At 44.9% G+C, this 16297-nt stretch overlaps 1 protein-coding gene across 3 annotated transcripts in view; it reads left to right on the forward strand.

Annotated features, from left to right (window-relative positions):
• DPP6 (dipeptidyl peptidase like 6) overlaps positions 1-16297 on the forward strand; it is a 1510443-nt gene that overhangs the window by 1386851 nt on the left and 107295 nt on the right. For all 3 annotated transcript variants that reach the window (XM_075315434.1, XM_075315436.1, XM_075315435.1), the window contains exon 11: positions 15167-15290. In XM_075315434.1, the coding sequence (XP_075171549.1) occupies positions 15167-15290 (124 nt within the window). The remainder of the gene's footprint in view (positions 1-15166; positions 15291-16297) is intronic.

Consider the following 16297-nt stretch of genomic DNA (forward strand, 5'->3'; position numbering starts at 1 on the left):
GGCTACTCAACACTAGAAGAAGCTTCTCAGTCTCTTCATTGGCTTCTTCATGGTTTATACTGGCACAGTCACTTTTCCATACAGGGTACTGTACCTGGTCCTGCAGCTCTTCACATTCAATCCCATAAAAGTGAATGTTACAAACTATGACATCAAGCACATCTGCCCATAGGAGCAATCACTGTTTCTTCTGAATAATAACAGCTACTCAATGCTTGAGGGAGGTCCTCAGCTGCTTCATTGTTCTACATTTATGAGGAGGATGGCAAAACAAAATCAACTGCCATTTTTTCGATATTTTTTAAGACTTCTGTATAGCAAAATTGGCTTTTTTGATAACCATATGAGCATTGGTAATGTATTTGCTGCATCAAAAGTCAGATAAGTGGCTAATGCATCATGCGGAATAAAAGGCTGGCCATACTATGTGGCCACAACTTTCCCAGTTAATTAGGGTTATTCCCATTTTAGGTGGATAAAATTGCAAAGTGCTTATAAAACCAAGCAACATTACAATGTACTGATTATTAAAATTCCTCTCCATTCTCAAGAACTTTGTCATTTTTTATATTATTGTTTATGGCTTACGATCTAGGGAACTGGTCGCTGCTGCAGTCATGCGGATTGATGAGCTTGTAAGCACTGCTCGGAGGAATCGCTGGAGACTATTAGCTCCTTCACTGCTACAGAGGAAAACGTGCTTCATATATAAGCATTGGGAGCGCACAGTTCAGACAAGAAGCACTACAATACCGGTGGACTGAGCTGTCCATCAAGCAAGAAGGCAACCTACCCCCCTCCCCAGCAAGCAGAAGCTAGGGAGGCAGGAGAGGGAGCCTCTTAGGACAAATCCTTTAAATAATTCTTTAATAGTTAATTCTTATTTTGGAGTTGAACATCATATTTATACAAAGTTGACGATTACCGCATCCTCAAATGTAATACAGCTCCTTCTCTCTGCATATATTGAGTTGCACAGTATTTTCACACTTTCTATATACAGAAGCATGTCCCACATTATTTATTAGGAATTTGCATGATTAGAGTCATTGCTGCTCAGATCCTGAGTGTTGGGTCTGTAACATTGTCATATAGTAATTTTATCACATTTTGCATCATTTTTGTTTATTCCTATTATTTCTATCAATAGGGAGAATGACGCTTTGCATGCTAAAAGCAACAGTAAATTAGACAATATATCTGAGATGATGCTGGAAGCCAAGTTGTGACCTATATTAGAATGTACCAGAGCTGTTTAATAAGTTATTTATTTATTCTATTTTATGTATTTCTTCAGCTTCCAGGGAACCAGGGAATGTTTTTTTTCCAGCACTGAAAAAAAATTCTAATTTATGATAAGCAGTGCATTTCAATTACTAAATCAGTTCTTCGGGTCCACTTAATTCCTTCCATTCACACTCATTACAGTAAAATACGGGTCAGCGGCGGTCTCATTCGATTGAAATGTACATATATTCATTAAGGCTGCACCATTTTCTTCTCCGTTCTTTAAATGGAAAAGTGAAATTAATCAATTCAGACTGAAATCTTCAGAGGCCACCGAGTCTGACAGCTGAATTCTCCCGACAAGTTAAGCAGAGAAGCTTAGACTTTATTTTACACTTGCAAAAGTGAAACTGTTCTCATGAAAATGCAGCATCAACGTGACGAGGCATTTATTTAATTCCTTATGTAGTTTAGTCAAAGCAGTTTCATTATATATTTGCATGTATTTATATGAGTGGAGCCTGCCGGTATAAAAAAAAGTCTAATAAATGCTAATATCTAAGCATGGCTCATGCAAACCAAACTTATTTAATAGAACTTTCTTTTGACTATAAAAGTCTAAAATATTTAGATACATCTTCTTCCATACTTTTTTGCTGGAGGTGCACTGACACTTCAAGAAGATCCTCTCATTCCTCTAAGTGTATGTCACTTTTTCCCCTACATACCCCCCCAAAAAAGTAAAATAGTCTTACACTTTAGCCAGTTCTTCCTCTCTTGCTTAATAACGGAGTACTGAGGCAACCTACAAAGATTTAACAGGTATTTCCACTTTCAGAAAAGCGAACCCCAAAACCATTTCTGTAAGATATCTACAGTAGAAAATGGAACTGCTAATCACCCTCCCTGGTCCGTCACCTCTCCACCGCTGCTCGGGTTTGTGTTTTGACTGGATTCATGATGTCATGTAGACAAAGGTCATCACCACTATGGCCAATCACTAATTTCAGAGGATGATGCCGTTCACCTTGAACCCCTTCTGATCTAAAATTAATGACTATTAATGCGCGGACCCACAAATATCCTGAGGTAAGGTCACTCAGTTCAATGAGGGCAGGTTACTTGCGATCACAAGTGGAGGACCATAAAAACCTCCAGCTGTGACCGTAAATAACCTGAATGACATCCCAGTTCAGTCTTTGCCTGAAGCTCACAGCTGGTGATCATATTCTATGCCCGTGCGCTGTCACTTCAGATGTAGCAGAATCATCATGGGACCTTGTACCTGGGTATTTTGGGGATTAATAAAGGGGTTTGGGGATTTTTGTATTTTATTTCAAATAAAGGATTTTTTTGGTGTTTATGTTTATTTCTTTTCACTTACAGATTGGTAATTGGCATTACTAATCTAGAGCTTAGTGGCAGCTCTGAGCTGTTATTAATCTCTTATTACCCCTATTTCTTCCACACCAGGGCAGTCGGGATGACCTAGGTAAAGTGCTGGAATTATCGCATCTAATGGATGTTACAATCCTGGGTGGCTGCAGGCTGCTGTTTTTAGACTGGAGGAGCCCAATAGCCAGGAGCCTTCCCAGCCTGAGAATACCAGCTCCCAGCTGTCAGCTTTATCATGGCTGGGTAGCAAAATTAAGGGGACCGCAAGCCGTTTTTTAAAATTATTTATTTAAATATGTTTTTACTTTATTTTTTTTTTAAACGCTGCATTCAGTTCTTCTTATTTTGATACACAGCCATGATAATGCACACGGCTAAGTATGCTTTAACATGGCTGGGTATTATAATATGGGGGGATGCTACGACATTTTTAAAATTTATTTATTTGTACACCAATCTAGACGCAGTGTGTGATTGAAAGCAGTCCGACGCTGTCACACAATGTGGGAGCGCAGTCTGACTGCAACCAATCAGAGACACGGGGACTCCCGGTGGGCAGGGGAAGCAGTGCATATGCATGAAGATAATGAGTAGTCCCTAAAGTAGAGTGAGCGGCCCCAGAAGCAGTGTACAGCCGCGCAGAGACCAGTAAGTATGAAGCATTTGCTTTATTCTTATTTTCTTTCTTTTTTCTTTGAACTTTTTTTTTTATTACCCGGGTGACTAGCTCTTGATTATTACCCAGAGTTCCCCGACAACTCCGGGCCCGGGGTCAGTGCTCGGGTTCTTTTGAACTCGCGCAGATCCGGACTTTTACAGTCCGGGTCAGCCCATCACTATTGATGACCCATCTTAAAAACAGATCACCTTCATCAATAATATATGTTGGAAACCCAACGTCACTTAGTAAGTTCCAAAATTTAGTGATCTATTTCATGAAAACACATATCCAAAGAAAACTCACATAAAGAATTAGTTTAGATAATAAAAAAATATGTTTTATTAAATATCCATTTAGAAAGATTAAAGTGTTCTATGATCAAATTTTAAAAAGTCCACAAAGAAAGACAGATGATGGGCAGCATGGTGGCATTTATTATTATTATTATTATTATTATTTATTATTATAGCGCCATTTATTCCATGGCGCTTTACAAGTGAAAGAGGGTATACGTACAACAATCATTAACAGTACAAGACAGACTGGTATAGGAGGAGAGAGGACCCTGCCCGCGAGGGCTCACAGTCTACAGGGAATGGGTGATGGTACAATAGGTGAGGACAGAGCTGGTTGCGCAGTGGTCTACTGGGCTGAAGGCTATTGTAGGTTGTAGGCTTGTTGGAAGAGGTGGGTCTTGAGGTTCCTCTTGAAGCTTTCCACGGTCGTGGAGAGTCTGATGTGCTGAGGTAGAGCGTTCCAGAGTATGGGGGATGCACGGGAGAAATCTTGTACACGATTGTGGGAAGAGGAGATAAGAGAGGAGTAGAGAAGGAGATCTTGTGAGGATCTAAGGTTGCGTGCAGGTAGGTACCGGGAGACTAGGTCACAGATGTAGGGAGGAGACAGGTTGTGCATGGCTTTGTATGTCATGGTTAATGTTTTGAACTGGAGTCGTTGGGCGATGGGAAGCCAGTGAAGGGATTGGCAGAGTGGCGAGGCTGGGGAGTAGCGAGGGGAGAGGTGGATTAAGCGGGCTGCAGAGTTTAGGATAGATTGGAGGGGTGCAAGAGTGTTGGAAGGGAGGCCAGAGAGCAGGAGGTTGCAGTAGTCGAGGCGGGAGATGATGAGGGCATGCACTAATGTTTTTGCAGATTCTTGGTTAAGAAAAGCACGGATCCGGGAGATATTTTTGAGTTGTAATCGGCATGAGGTGAAGAGGGCTTGGATGTGTGGCTTGAAGGATAGAGCAGAGTCGAGGGTCACTCCAAGGCAACGAGCTTGTGAGACTGGGGAGAGTGAGCAACCATCAAGTGTGATGGAAAGGCTTGTTGGAGGAGATGAGTGAGGAGGAGGAAAGACAATAAACTCTGTTTTGTCCATGTTAAGTTTTAGGAATCGCGCCGAGAAGAAGGATGAAATAGCAGACAGACATTGTGGAATTTTGGTTAGTAGGGAGGTAATGTCAGGTCCAGAGAGGTAGATCTGTGTGTCATCGGCATAGAGATGATACTGGAAGCCGTGGGACTCTATGAGCTGTCCCAAGCCGAAGGTATAGATGGAGAACAGCAGGGGTCCAAGAACTGAGCCTTGGGGGACACCGACAGATAGGGGGCGAGATGAGGAAGTGGTGTGAGAATGGGAGACGCTGAAAGTTCGGTCGGTTAGGTATGAGGAGATCCAGGATAGGGCCAAGTCTGTGATGCCCAGAGATGAGAGAATCTGTAGTAGGAGGGAATGGTCTACTGTGTCGAAGGCAGAGGACAGGTCCAGGAGGAGGAGGACAGAGTAGTGTCGCTTGGCTTTGGCGGTTAGTAGATCATTGGTGACTTTGGTTAGGGCAGTTTCGGTAGAATGATGTGGTCGGAAGCCAGATTGAAGCCGGTCAAAGAGGGAGCAGGAGGAGAGGTATGAGGACAATTCAAGATGGACATGCTGTTCCAGTAGTTTTGAGGCGTAGGGGAGAAGGGATATGGGGCGATAGTTTGACACAGAGGATGGGTCAAGGGAGGGCTTTTTGAGGATGGGTGTAATAGAGGCATGTTTAAAGCATGAAGGGACTACACCACTTGCTAGTGATAGGTTGAAGAGATGGGTTAGGGCTGGGATGAGGACTGCGGTGATGTTGGGGATGAGGTGCGATGGGAGCGGGTCCAGTGCACAGGTGGTTAGATGTGATCTTGAGAGTAGAGTGGAGAGATTGTTTTCTGTCATGGTGGAGAAGCTGGATTTGGAGGAAGATGGCTGAGTAGCTATGATGAGGGGCTGTGGTGATTGTGGGCCAAAGCTTGCTCTGATGTTGTCAATCTTCCGCTTGAAGAAAGAGGCAAAGTCTTCAGCTGAGATGAGAGGAGAGGGAGGTGGTGCCGGAGGACGAAGGAGAGAATTGAAAGTGTTGAATAGCTGTTTAGGGTTGTGAGAGAAAGAAGATATGAGGGATGAGAAGTAGGTTTGTTTTGCAGCAGTGAGTGTGGACTTGAAAGTGGTGAGGGACTCTTTATATGCAATGAAGTGCTCAGTGGAATGAGACCTCTTCCATCTGCGCTCAGCTACTTGCGCATTACAAATGCCATTACTTTTACCTTTGATATTGCCTAAGCCCACTGTTTAGCATAGATCCTGGTATTATTTCAAAAAGGAAGACTGTGAGCAGCACTGTAAGAAATCCACGGATGGATACAAGCCTCACCAGGACCAACTCAAATCCCAGTATACCAGAAAAAAATTACGAGAACGGAGCATCAATCCAAACTTAAGAAATAGTGTTATTTATTCACCCAAGCTTATGAGACGTTCGATGTCTTGAGCCACTTTCAAGCAGTGAAAGTGGCTCCAGAGTTCAGTGCCGGAAAGCAGCAGGCCCGAAATTTCTCAAGCGCATGATAAATTCCGGGCTGCTGCTGACCGGCAGTGAACTATGGAGCATCATTCTGAGAAATTTCCTAGAGCAATACTCTATAAGAATCAATGGGCTTCGTGGGACATTAATCTTTGTACTATGTCAGAATTTTAATTTTGAATTAAGAAACTGATGCATGAGGGCATGTTGGAGAGTCTTTACATACAATTGGATTGTGTTGGAACCTAAAGGATTTATTTTGAAGTAAGGAATTGGTGAACGAGGCCATGTGGATGAGTGTTTATTCACATAAACTTTTTTTTTCTGTGTCTTTTTTAACTCTGTACTTGCTGGGTTAGTAATGTGCATGTCTTATAGATAGCTCTACATTACTAACCTCTGGGCTTGATGTGAGCTAACATTGCATAACTGACATCAACCCCACAAGTATTACCCCAATTGTCCCCTCACCAGAACAATCAGAAAGAGCCAGAATTGGCGCATCTAATGGATGTGCCTCTTTTGCGGTGGCTAAGGGCTGCTATTTTTAGGCTGGGAGGAGCCGAATAACCATGGGCCTTTTGCATCTTGATAATACCATCCCCAAGCTGTAAGCTTTACCTTGCCTGGTTATCAAAAATAAGGAGGAGCTCATGCAGGTTTTTTAAATTATTTAAATAATTTAAAAAAAAAGGCCTGGGAGCCCCTCTATTTTTGATAACCAGGCAATGTAAAGCTGACAGCTGACTGTTTCAGCTCTTAGCTGTCTGTTTTACCTGTACTAGTTATCAAAAATAGGCAGGAGCCCACATAATTTTTTTTCCATATCCACATGTGTGCAGGGCAATTGTCCCTATTTTGCTTCATTCTACAGCCTCCTAGCCCTTACTATGACCATTTTACAGCCATTTTACAAGACAGAGGTTCGGGTCTACATTGACTTATAAGGGGTTCGGAGTTTGGGGTCATATCCAGGCCCCAAACTAAACTTTTAACTAAAATCTGTCCAAACCTGGTGAACCTGAACTTCCACAACTCTGCTTAAGTCTAGTTTTGCAGATTGGTATAATGTCACTGCATTGTTACTGTTTTCCTCCTAAAAATCTAAAAATTTAATTTGTATTATTTTGTTAATATTTTGTAAATCTACTTTTGGCTTTCAACACTGCCTGAATCCTTCTGGGCATGCTCTCTAATAGATTTAAGCATGTCTCAACCGAAATCTAATCCCAGGTCTCTTCTACTTGTTCTCAATGTTCGTGAATACTAGTCGATTGACTTGGGTACGAATACAGCTTTTTCTTTTTCTCTACCCACAAGTGTTTGATTAGGTTGAGGTCTGGGAACTGTAGGGGCCCATCTAGAACCACTACTTCATTGTCATTGAACTATTTCTTTTCCAATCTTGCAGGTAATTGTCCAGCTGCAGCACTGTGTCATCCTTTCCATATCCATAGTACTCGAGTGTACAAAGTGACTCGTTTGTACGATACTCACATATACCTTAGCATTGAGACCACCATTGATCATGGTCAAGCATCTAACGCCTTTAGCTGTGAAACAGCCCCATATCATCATCCACTGAACTTAACAGTTCCTTCAATTTCTTCATCCGTTAGCCTTTTTCCTTTGTTTCTTCCCTAACATTTGCACCCATCAGAGCTTAGTCTATTGACTTTCGTCTCATCGCTCAAAAATCACCTGTTTCCAATCTTCTACTGACCAATTGTCATACTTTTTTGCAAACCCGATCCAACACTTCTTATGATGATATTGAAGTCAAGGCATCTTCACCTCCTTTCGGGCCACCATTCCAGACTTGTGTAACGTGTGTCACACAGTGCTTGCATAGACATTTCTGTAATCTCACTATTATGAAGCATACGAGCTACTTCCACTATTGTGGTGTTTTTTGCACTAGAACTGATAGACCTTGTGATGAAACGACTTATCCTTCGTCTGGCTGAGTAGGTGCAATTGTAACTATTCCGTTTTAAAATTGCAATACATTTTTTTTTCCAAAAGCCGTAGAGGGCTGAAATTTCGTGACATCTCTGCAGTTTTGGTCCAGAATATATTGACCAAATTTCAATAAAATATCTCCACCCCCTTCCGAGATAAGGGGTCGCTGTTAACGTTGTAAAATTATGCAGCCTGACGAAGGTTAAGGCCCATTTACACACAACGATATCGCTAACGAGATATTGTTGGGGTCACGGTGTTGGTGACGCACATCCGGCCTCGTTAGCGATGTCGTTGTGTGTGACACCTTTTTGCGATCAGTAACGATCGTTCGTCATGTACACGTCGCTCATTTTTAAAAAATCGTTCCTCGTTTGGAACGCAGGTTGTTTGTCGTTCCTGCGGCAGCACACATCGCTGTGTGTGACACCGCAGGAACGAGGAACAACATCGTACCTGCGACCGCCGGCAATGAGGAAGGAAGGAGGTGGGTGGGATGTTCCGGCCGCTCATCTCCGCCCATCCGCTTCTATTGGGCGGCAGCTTAGTGACGCCGCTGTAACGCCAAACGAACCTCCCCCTTAAAGGAGAGATTGTTCGGTGGCCACAGCGACGTTGGTGAGCAGGTAATTGCGTGTGATCACCCCATGACGCGCCACCGACGTGGGCGGGTGCTATCGCTTGCGACATCGCTAGCGATGTTGCAGCTTGTAAAGCCCACTTTATTGACTGATGTTTTCCTTAGACATCCACATCTTGGCTTTTGAATGAATGGATGAACTTCATTTCACATTCTTATAACTGCCATGGCACTCACATGATGCAGTTTGCCTATTTTCTTGTCAGACAGACTGCTGTCAATGAGCTGGATGATGTTATTTTTCTTTTCTTGGGAAATGTTCTTCATGGCTGTTCCTCAATTAGAAACAGTGACCTTTTCCTTGGGATTCAATGTAATAACTGACTGAGCTATTAGGGAATGTGACAACTGGTTGTAATTTATAGTATACAGGAAGAAAAACATTTTTCCACTACCAGGTGCAGAACAGCAACAATGCGGCAACATGACATGAATCTGCATAACTAATCATATGCTAAAAAGTTGCAGATAAAATTTATGTATGAGATAGCCAAGATGATTGTCTATAAAATGATTGTAGTGTCACGTCCCAAGCTGTACTGGATGGTAAGATATGGAGCCCGAAACTCAAAAGTTCAAAACTTTGTAAACCTTTTGCTAGTCAGTGTTGTACAGTACAATAGAGTATAAATAGACAAGAAAGGGTTACACAATGACATCATTAGGTTAAGTATCAGTTCATATAACCAAATGAGATATTGTAAAAGCACATAATGCTAACAAATGGTGGTGTGCAATAGAAACCTGGAACATAATAATTAGGGATGATTGAATACCTCAAATATTCAGCTTAGAATATTTCCCGAATAGGTCGCCGATATGCAAATATTCGATGCGCAATATAAGTCTATGGGAAGCCCGAATAGTTACGAATAGTTGTTATTTGGGTTTCCCATAACATTGCGCATCGAATATTCACGATTAGTCGAAATAGCGGAGACATATTCGGAAAATAATCGCAAAGCCGAATATTTAAGGTATTTGATCATCCCTAATAATAATCTAAAAATTAAATGCAAAATTAACCCACTATGTACCGCTAAACATGCAGGGCGGGGGCTTGAGCACCTGCGAGACTTGGTTGAGTATCGAGTGAGCAGTGTCGAGCACGCTCGCTCATCACTAATTCCTACCTAACAACACAGAATAGCAGAGCAATGTATCAAACCCGACATTTACTTATGTTGATACATAAACTTTGCAGCATTGGTCTCGCCTATTTCCATTAGCAGAGCAGCACATTCATCTTTTAATCAGAAATGTCAGTTTGTGCAGGGATATCGGGCTCAGCCTTGCACTTGAATCGTACACCCAGTCCTGAATGATCAATCAGCACTGACTTCCAAGTGCAAGCTTATTAAATAAAACTAATCAGAGTTCCTTGTAAGTACTAGTGTTATTTATCAGTGGTTCAGACACAAAGCTACAGGACTGTTTTAAGTATTTTTCAAAAATGGAACCATGGTCATTCCTAGGTACATAGACTATGTGCCATATAAAGCGGTATATATAAAGTGAGATATTGATTTCACTCAGCACAACATCTATATATATAATTGCCTTATTCTGTCTGTCTGTCTGTCTGTCTGTCTGTCTTGCTCCAAAATTGTGTCCTTACGGTGACACAAAGCTGATTGGCCGCTGGGCTCGCCATGGCCCCGCCCTCCAGCATGGATTGGCCGCTCGCCCAGGCTGCGCCCCCACACGGATTGGCCGGCCGCTCGCCCAGGCTCCGCCCCCCCCCAGATTGGCCTCTCGCCCTGGCACCCTGCAGGCATTGGCAACTCGGCCACGCCTCGCCCCCCTCACGCAATGCACGCTAGCTCTGGCCCCGCCCCCCCACCCCTGGGAGCCCACATCAGCGTACGCCGCCAAACCAGCCGACACATACCCTCACATTGCTGGGGCTGGCCGGCGTATGCTGGTGTGGGCTCCCGTGCGAGCGGGGGACGAGATGCGCTGGTAACCATGGTAGCATAGTTACCAGCGCATCAAGGTCCTGCAGCGGTGGAAAATACACACAAACACACACACATCAGATCACACTCACTCTCACACACACATCACATTGCATCCACATACTCTCAACATCCTGGGATATCGCTTGCTTCTCGGCGGCGATATTGTGCTGTGAGCTTCCAGGACCTGCCGGAGGATCACATGGCCAGAAGCATGTGGTATCTCCGGATGTTGTGAGTATGAGTGCGTATGTGCAATATCGTCAATGTGTGTGTGCGTGAGTGTATGCGACCGGGTGTGTGTGAGTGTATGCGATCGGGTGTGTGTGAGTGTATGCGATCGGGTGTGTGTGAGTGTATGCGATCGGGTGTGTGTAGGTGTGTGTGAGTGTATGCGATCGGATCTGTGAGTGTCGGCAGAGGAGCACGGCGTGCTGGAGGAGGCTGGGAGGAGAGAGGCTGATCCTGGGGAAGGCTGGGATGGGGAGGCTGAGAGAAGAGAGGCTGATGCTGGGGGAGGCTGAGGCTTGGGGAGGCTGGGAGGAGAGAGGCTGATGCTGGGGACCGAAAAGGCATCAGCTGGGGACAGAAAAGGCTGATGCTGGGATGAGAGAGGCTGATGCTGGGATGAGAGAGGCTGATGCTGGGATGAGAGAGGCTGATGCTGGGAGGAGAGAGGCTGATGCTGGTATGAGAGAGGCTGATGCTGGGATGAGAGAGCCTGATGCTGGGATGAGAGAGGCTGATGCTGGGGACAGAGAGGCTGATGCTGGGGACAGAGAGGCTGATGCTGGGAGGAGAGAGGCTGATGCTGGGATGAGAGAGGCTGATGCTGGGATGAGAGAGGCTGATGCTGGGGACAGAGAGGCTGATGCTGGGAGGAGAGAGGCTGATGCTGGGATGAGAGAGGCTGATGCTGGGAGGAGAGAGGCTGATGCTGGGGACAGAGAGGCTGATGCTGGGAGGAGAGAGGCTGATGCTGGGATGAGAGAGGCTGATGCTGGGAGAAGAGAGGCTGATGCTGGGAGAAGAGAGGCTGATGCTGGGATGAGAGAGGCTGATGCTGGGATGAGAGAGGCTGATGCTGGGGACAGAGAGGCTGATGCTGGGGACAGAGAGGCTGATGCTGGGATGAGAGAGGCTGATGCTGCGGGTAGAGAGGCTGATGCTGGGAGGAGAGAGGCTGATGCTGCGGGCAGAGAGGCTGATGCTGCGGGTAGAGAGGCTGATGCTGGTGCAGCATGGGGGATGGAGCACGATAGGGGGTGCGCAGCATGGGGGATGGAGCACGTTTGGGAGTGCGCAGCATGGCGCATGGAGCACGTTTGGGAGTGCGCAGCATGGCGGATGGACCACGTTTGGGAGTGCGCAGCATGGCGGATGGAGCACGTTTGGGAGTGCGCAGCATGGCGGATGGAGCATGTTTGGGAGTGCGCAGCATGGCGGATGAACCACGTTTGGGAGTGCGCAGCATGGCGGATGGAGCACGTTTGGGAGTGCACAGCATGGCGGATGGAGCACGTTTGGGAGTGCGCAGCATGGCGGATGGAGCACGTTTGGGAGTGCGCAGCATGGGGGATGCAGCACGATGGGGAGTGCGGAGTATGGCGGATGGAGCACGTTTGGGAGTGCGCAGCATGGCGGATGCAGCACGTTTGGGAGTGCGCAGCATGGGAGATGGAGCACGATGGGGGTGCGCAGCATAGGGGATGGAGCACGATGGGGAGTGCGCTGCATGGGAGATGGAGCACGATGGGGAGTGCGCTGCATAGGGGTTGGAGCACGATGGGAAGTGCACACCTCCCCCCAACACACACACACACACGCGCGCGCACTAAACAACACACCACACACACACACTGGGAACCACAAACAACTGCCCTACACAGACACCCACACACACAGACAACGCTGCACACACAAATATACGCACATACCGCACAACACACACATTGCACAAAACATACCTCCCCCCAAAACACACCACACACACAAACCGCGCAACACACACACAACGCTACAGACACACAGCGCTCCACAAACAACGCAACACACATACAACACCGCTCTCACCCCCCGTCACACCCAGACAACACCCAGAACATGTACAGCGCCCTACACAAACACTTGGTAACTACACACAACAACATCTATATATATATATAACAAAAATGATACATGAACTACACAATACGTAAATTCTAGAATACCCGATGCGTAGAATCGGGCCACCTTCTAGTATATTATAAGTACATTTGTTACATCTAAAAAAAATTTCTGCTCTGATCTGATCTTTGATCTTATTTTAGAAAATACGGCACTAGTGTTGTGCTTCTTAGAACCAAAATCCAACACAAAAACTTCTGTTTAGACAAAAACCACAGCATCAAAAACACGTAAAAAATGCACACAAAAAAGCAATAGAAAAAGCAAGTAACCTAATTTACGTAATAGGTACAGAATTTCTGCATCATCAAAAACTCGCCAAATACTCAACATGGGAAAGTAACCTCACAGAAATTGGGATTGCGTCAAAAGGTGGTGCAACAAAATATTAAGTTAAGGGAAATATCATTTTTTCTCCAGGCCATTTTCATTAGGTTGTTTTCTTTACTTTGTTGTTATTTGGTAAATTTAAAGGGAACCTGTCAGATATGTCTGGGTATGAACCCAGAACCACAAGTAGTTCTGAATGCATATTAATAATCCCTGCCTAGCAGTCCCAGCATATAGTAGCATAGATAAAAAGATCTTTGGAAAAAAGTATTTCTAAAGATCCTTTATCATATGCTAATGAGGCCAGGGACTAGTTTCAAGGGCGTTAGTTCTCTTAGCTAGTTGGCCCCCTTAGCATGTAAGCACATCCCTCTGGGCATGCTAACATGCTAATGAATGCGCAGTGTCAGAGGCACGGTCAGAACGTCCCTCGACTTCGGGTCATGCGCACTACACCAGTTTGAAGCCGGGACATGTACACCCGGCTTCATAGCAGTATGAGCGCAAGTCCGGGACTTCTGATCATGCACACTGAGCCGAAAACCAGCGGTGGCAGCAGAAAGCGGTGAGAGTGACCATGCCTCTGATGCTGCACATTCACGGGCGTGCTAACATTCTAAGGGGGACGACTAGCCAAGGGAACAAATGCCCTTGTAACTAGTCCCTGCTCTCATTAGCATATAATAAAAGCATCTTTAGAAATACTTCTTCTGAAGATCTCTTTATGTATTCTACTAGATACAAGGACAGTTATGCGGGCGTCACACGGGACGATAAATCGTGTGATCGCATAAGCGATCGCACCCGCCCCCGTCGTTTGTGCGTCATGGGCAATTAGTTGCCCGTGGCGCACAAAGTCGTTAACCCCCCGTTACACGTACTTACCTCCCGGGCGACGTTGCTGTGGGCGGCGAACATCCTCTTCCTGAAGGGGGAGGGACGTTCGGCGTCACAGCGACGTCACACGGCAGCCGGCCAATAGAAGCGGAGGGGCGGAGATGAGCGGGACATAAACATCCTGCCCACCTCCTTCATTCCGCATTGCCGGTGGGACGCAGGTAAGCTGTGTTCGTCACTCCCGGAGTGTCACACGTAGTGATGTGTGCTGCCATGGGAGCGACGAACAACCGGCACGCAGAAGGAGGAACGAGATTATGAAAATAAACAACGTGTCAACGAGCAACGAAAAGGTGAGTATTTTTGCTCGTTCAGTCGTTCGGAGGTGTCACACGGTACGATATCTCTGACGATGCCGGATGTGCATCACTCACGACGTGACCCCGACGACATATCGCACGATATATCGTACCATGTGATGCCCGCATTAGCCAAGAATTAGGAAAATGCACCTAGAACTGCTTGTGGTTCTGTGTGCATAGTGCACCTGAGAGGTTCCCTTTAAATGGACAATTACTTTTGTCAATTTCAAGTTATTTCAGTGACCATTGTGGGTTTTTTTTACTTTGACAGAAGGGTACCAACAAGCTTGTCCCTTTGTATATATTATCACTGATTCTGTAGCATTATACCTTGATAATTTTGCTTTTACCTGAACTCTCGCAGATTTGTGTAGTCTTTTTAGTGTTGTACCAATTCATATGAAATTTTACATGGCCATAATGGCTGTTGCATTGCTCGGATCACCTATAATTTCCAGATGTAACAAAATTGTCAGCACTAATAAGGCTGGATACCCAATCCTAACATTTATGGACTGAGTACAGATTGCAAATTCCAGACTGGCCGCAAGTCTCCTGTCCCGAATTCAACATCCTTATAGGCAAACATGAAGGTGTTGAGTTTGGGACTGACCTCCACGGGGCCAGTGTAGACATTGTCGTCCACACTCAGACCATGAATTTTGGAAGTGTGAAACTGGCCCAAGAAGTTGTTGACATCACCATATTCACATACTATACACAACTGATTTATTATTTTTTTGGAGCTGGATGTTAATAACTGTAACAACTTATATTGTCTTCTCATTGCAGAGAATATTATGTAACTATGGTAAAATGGGCAACCAATACCAAGGTGGCAGTCAACTGGTTAAACAGGGCACAGAATATCTCCATTTTGACATTGTGCGATGCTATTACCGGAGTTTGCACGAAGGTAAATTAATGTGTTTTTTTTTCTACTAAGATCTAGTTTTCTCAAAAAGCAAACTAATAAACAGACTGGATTCTGACATCTGAGTGATAGATGGAGTGCCCAGGCGAGCGTTGACTATATTGCAGAAAGTAGTCACTTTCTGAAATGACTGTGTTATTTGGAGTAATGAATGTTCTTCAAATTACAAATTAGGGGCAAGGGGCATCATTGATTTTTGCTTGAGTTCTGTCAATACTACCTACTGCTGTACAAGAACAGACGAGAAATACAAGAAGAAAAAAAGTAGAGGCAATAAACAAAAGCCTGAAGAATACTAAAGAGGTTCCCCACCTGAACAATGTATATGTTGTGATGATGTCAAAATCCTTGTAAAGATAGAGCATTAAGGACTGTTCTTTAGTACTTGGGACCATGTGTGTTACATTGGGTACCACATCCTTTTTTCTAGGTTCTCATGTCCTTGACTGACTTGTGGAGAAGAATTTAATTGACAATGTCCAAAGAGCCTCAGTTTTCAACATGGTATATACATCCAAAGGGTTATCGGCTGAAGCTAAGTTATCACCTACCCACTGGATAGGTAGTAATGTATTGACTGGTGGAAGTCTGACTGCTTGGACCTGCACCATCAGCAGAAAGGAACACTTTTATCCCCATTCAAGTGGAGCGGCAGTGCACATATTTGACCATCGTTCAATTCACTCCATAGAGGGCTTCCAAGCGCTGCTGTCATATGGAGTTTTGCTAAAGCTTCACCGACTATCATGGAGGCATTGGACTCTGTTCAGATTGCAGTTTCTGACATCCTGCCCAATGTTTCCTCTAGTGTCTGGGATCAACACAGGCAGACATGGGCGTCGACCTGCTTTGTGCTGATTCATAGGCAGGTTAGCAAGAGTTAATCTTTGCCAGTCTGCTTCAATCTTGGGAATAACTCTTTAAAGGGACTCTGTTCAAACCAAGTACAGGCGCTTGGTGCTTAATGACTGAGCCAAACTTTTAAATCT

Source organism: Anomaloglossus baeobatrachus, chromosome 6, assembly GCF_048569485.1.
Source record: "Anomaloglossus baeobatrachus isolate aAnoBae1 chromosome 6, aAnoBae1.hap1, whole genome shotgun sequence".
NCBI lineage: Eukaryota > Metazoa > Chordata > Amphibia > Anura > Aromobatidae > Anomaloglossus > Anomaloglossus baeobatrachus.